Source organism: Etheostoma spectabile, chromosome 15 (assembly GCF_008692095.1).
Source record: "Etheostoma spectabile isolate EspeVRDwgs_2016 chromosome 15, UIUC_Espe_1.0, whole genome shotgun sequence".
Taxonomy (NCBI): Eukaryota; Metazoa; Chordata; class Actinopteri; order Perciformes; family Percidae; genus Etheostoma; species Etheostoma spectabile.
Genome location: NC_045747.1, coordinates 34,970,707 through 34,975,147, shown reverse-complemented (window position 1 = coordinate 34,975,147; position 4,441 = coordinate 34,970,707). Strand labels below are relative to the sequence as shown.

General features: G+C 41.5%; 1 protein-coding gene across 1 annotated transcript in view; it reads left to right on the top strand.

Moving 5' to 3' along the window:
• The window catches only part of prl (prolactin), a 9,068-nt gene extending 8,089 nt beyond the window's left edge, over positions 1–979 (top strand). The window contains exon 5 of the mRNA XM_032536961.1: positions 607–979. Within this exon, the coding sequence (XP_032392852.1) occupies positions 607–798 (192 nt within the window). The 3' untranslated portion in view covers positions 799–979. The remainder of the gene's footprint in view (positions 1–606) is intronic.
• Positions 980–4,441: the final 3,462 nt, after the last annotated feature.

The following is a 4,441-nucleotide window of genomic DNA, read 5'->3' as shown; positions in this document are numbered from 1 at the left end:
ATTAATTAACATTGCTGTAAATGCACCAGAATTAGCCAAAAGACTGTTTTTCATCCGTTGTCCCTGGACAGATCTTAAAATTGTCAACCTAAAAAACAAAAAATAAGAGGATTACAGTCAACACTACAAATATAAAAAGTAGTAAAACAGATAAAACTCTTCAAATCCTATAAATACAGTGTACAAATGTAATACAGACATTAGGGAAAATAAAAATAAAAAAATAAAAAAAAGATACTCCACATTGACACAATAGTTATGTCACTGATTGTGAATGCCAGCCCAGGTTTATATGTTATGCCCATTGGTGCTGCCTGAGCAAGCACAGCCCACCCAGTGGCTTGTTTGAATTTGGCTGACCAATAAGGGCAGACGTGGCTTTTCAGGAAGGCGGGACAAGAGCTCAGACAGAGTGTTTTAGACAGAGGTGCTGCAGCATTGAGCAGTGTGAGAAACATCATGTGTTTTTTTAACATCAAAGCATGTAAACTTATTCTAGATGACGCTGACAAGGATTATAATGGGGGCTTTAATATAAAAAAGTTTTAAAATGAATTCCGCCATGACCCAAGTTGTCTCACTTTCTCTGCCTCCTGTCTCTGCCAGATGGGTCCGGCGGCTCAGACCATTTCCTTGCTGCCCTACAGAGGAGGTAATGACATCGGCGAGGACAAGATTTCCAAATTAATCAACTTCAATTTCCTGTTGTCCTGCTTCCGCCGCGATTCCCACAAGATCGACAGCTTCCTGAAAATCCTGCGCTGCCGGGCAGCAAAAATGCAACCGGAGATGTGCTGAGGAGTGAGACGGCCGGCATGATTTTTCTCAAAGCTTGTTTTGACCAACCAACTATATTAACATTAGCACGCTTTGAATCTGCTGTATTATCCTAATTACTAGTTACATTCTGAGCTTGCAGAAGGTGAAGAGAAGGAGTTACATGGCACACACAGGAAATCCGATTTTGAAACTTTTTTTTAGTCATCACGGTGCAAAATAAAAACTGACTTTGTATTCTCAATGTAAATGTACACATGCTTAGATATAATGGCATTTTAGCTCTTATTGATTTTGATAGAGACACTTCCTTTGTAAATTTGCAAAGAAGGGCAAAAGTTGTACTTCTTAACCAGCTTCCTTTTTGACTTAAAAGGTCAAAGGTTAAAACAGGTTGAGACATTTCAGGTACGGGGTAAACCAACAGCTTCTACTGTCCAGTCTTGCTAATGTGTACAAAGCTCAGACACAGATGTTTCCAGCTGGTCTGGCATTTTGGACTGACCTTATTGTGGTCACAAACAACACATTCTCACTCCTAGCGCGTCAAAAAGTGATGCTTGGTCAGGTGCCTTTAGCATTTTAGGGCTCAAAGGCTTGTCCACTTGTCTGGGACAAGGGGATTTTTTTGTAGGGCAAGTGAAAGCTAAATTTACTTGCCCCACTGGAAAAGTTAAAGTTTCCCCAAAATCCGTCAAACCAGCGTCCAACTCAGAATGCTTTGATTGGCCAATCAGGAGTCGATCCAAGTAATAATCTGCTGCAGTTTAAACATACATTTTTACCTGCTTCAGTGATGAAGATTGGAGTGGAGAGGGATGTTTCTTCAGCATCCGCAGCCCGGCCAAGTGGGAAAGCACCAAGAACAATTAACCTTACAACAACAGCACCCTACGAGTTAAACGTGGAAAGAAAATCAGCTGGAGAGGTGAATTCGACAGGGTGCGTTATGAAGAAGGAGTCTGCCAGAGCAACCCAACTTGGCTGAAAATTAAGTGGCATTAGCTACCTATACTTCTGCATAAGCAAAACACAAACTTTTTTTTTTTATAAAAGGACGCAGATTTTTGGTCTTTCATATTACTTACCATTGCTGTTGCTCTTTATGCTTTGCCATCTTAGAGCGTCGCGGTCGAGCTACTGTTATGCCCGGTGCGTTCCAAACAGACGCTAAAGGGTGATTTGTGAGTCAGTACATGATGCTGAAAGGCACTGACCAAGCGTCAGCATTTGATGAGTTGGGAATGAGAACGGGCGGCACAAACTGTGTTACCTCTCCTGTGACTCCTTCTTTTCTTGCCCTTCTATTGAAGCTGTATGTGTGTGATGACAAGCAGGGTGTGACATATGAAATCCCACCAGCAGCCTCTCTTCAAACCATTCTTCACATAGGCTTCAATGGAGAATAATTTTCTCTTCCCAACTAATGCTTGACTGATTGCACTTTAGATTTAAATACACTTTCTTGAAAGCCTTTTGGAAGCGATGCTTATCAATTTCAATGTTTCTTTCAAATCTGCACATTAATAAAAAAAATCATCTCTTGCACAGTAAAATTCTTTGTCTGTTTCTTGTGAGCCCACCGACTCACCACTCAATTATGGAAACAGGTGTGTTGGTGTGTAAAGCGCTGCAACAATCACAACAACCCTGGATTGCTGTTGTGGCCAACAACTGGAAACTTTACACATTGTTTGTCTGCTATTCACTGCTGCATCACTATATTTACTTAAGCCTTCTTAAAAAAAACAAAAAAGATGGCTAATTGCAAATTTGGTGCGACTTTGTTGGAGTTCAGGAGCTCCTCAGTCTGTCGTGACAGCTGGCTGGTGCCTGCCGGGGTCGCTGGCTCGCCGCCCGGCCTGTCCACATTCACAGTCCCCCTGTGAGCTTTTTTTTATTTGTTATTGTTTTTAATACTGGAATAGCCTAGCCTACTAGTTAGTAGATAATTACTGCATACCGCAGTCATCTACAGTGTGCAGTAGGGAAAACGGGCAGTCTAAGGAGCTACTGTCTTACAACCCCTGCCAAAGGTGTAGTTTACGTAATACGCAGGTATAGGCAGAAAAAATAATACGCTATTTACAGAGTAGCGCTGTAAAACAACGCAGACAGAGCGGATTAAAATATTGTTTTCTTCATGTTTATGCCTGTTTAGCTGATGAGTACTCCAATTATCAGAGGTGAAGTTTACGTGCAACAGGCTGCTGACGTGCTTTTTCACAAAGCAGCTTCAGAAACACGGTTTCTGTGATGTGGTGACGGCTGGGAATCTTCCGGCTCCAGTACACTGAGAAGACGTCAAAACCCAGTAGCATGCATTGGGCAAGAGCTTAGTTTTTTTTCCTTTCTCTTAAACTATACTTGCTTGACGGAGAAGTTATTGTTACATTGTTATGAGGTGGTATTGGGTGTGGTAGTATCAAAGTAGTTATTGACTACAAGTACGAGTACATGAGCACGGCATCGGACCGATACCTGATGTCATATCTTCTGAGGAAGAACTTAATGTCCACAACATCCCAATACCTTTAAACGTTTAATACAAAAGTTACGTAGCTACTAACGCGTCTCTTGTTAGCAACAACTTCTTCGGTCTTTTCTAAAACCAGAGACAATCCATGCAGCAAAACATCCTCTGATTCGGAGGATGTTTCAAACTAAAATTCCTCATAGGTAAGTAGATGATATAGCTTATGGATAAGCATTCTTATTACTCAGTATTACAGTTAGGATACCACACCTGATGCTGCATCAGTATCAGTGCATCCCTCCTAACATGAATGAAAACGTGGAATACATACAAATAACAGGGCCTTACTTTTCACATGTATATCTACAAATGGGACAGCCCGGGGAACTCATGATCACCATCAAAAAGAGGGTAACAATTGTGCTACTACTCAGCTTTGTGGTGACACAGATCTTCTGAGTGTTTGCTCAGCGGTGTTAAATTAAATGAACGGAACGCAGGATTTCTCTACCCGTAAGTTATTGTAAACAAACATTGTGTCTGGGCTCCAGGGGCGGGGCTAGAAGGGTGGCACCGGCTTGTCAATCTAACAATTGTGATGTCCATTGGATCAGAGTACTTGGCTGCTTGTTCTGCCAATTTTCCTAGCCCTTGTCACATGACCAACAAATGTTTCCATGATGACTATCCAAAGTTCTGATACAATGGAACCAGCGCTAGTGGTGGGCAATACTGCAAAATTTGGTATTGATCCGATACCAAATACATATAGGGTCCGTATTGCCGATACCGATACCAATACGATACTTTTTACTTAAAAAATTACTTTTGTGTAGGGGAGAGCATTTCATTATTTCTGAGGTGAATGAATGATCAATTCTTTTGGCAATATTTTTTTATTAATGTATTGAAGTGCACAAAATTGTTATTAGGCACTGTAGAATGAATACAGCGAGTCGCTGCTCCCCTGCGCGTTGTGTCAGTGAGTCACGTGACGACACAACAACGAATCACAGCAGAGGAGCAGGAGGGGGAGGAGGAGCAATGTGGGCCAAGATGTGAAAGCGGCGTTTGCTCAGGAAGGTGGAAGACACAAGCAAAGTATAGTGAACGTAGAGGAGAGATATCTAAATTAAAATATCAATTAAATTACAGTTCTATCGATCAAATACCAATACCAGCGTTGGC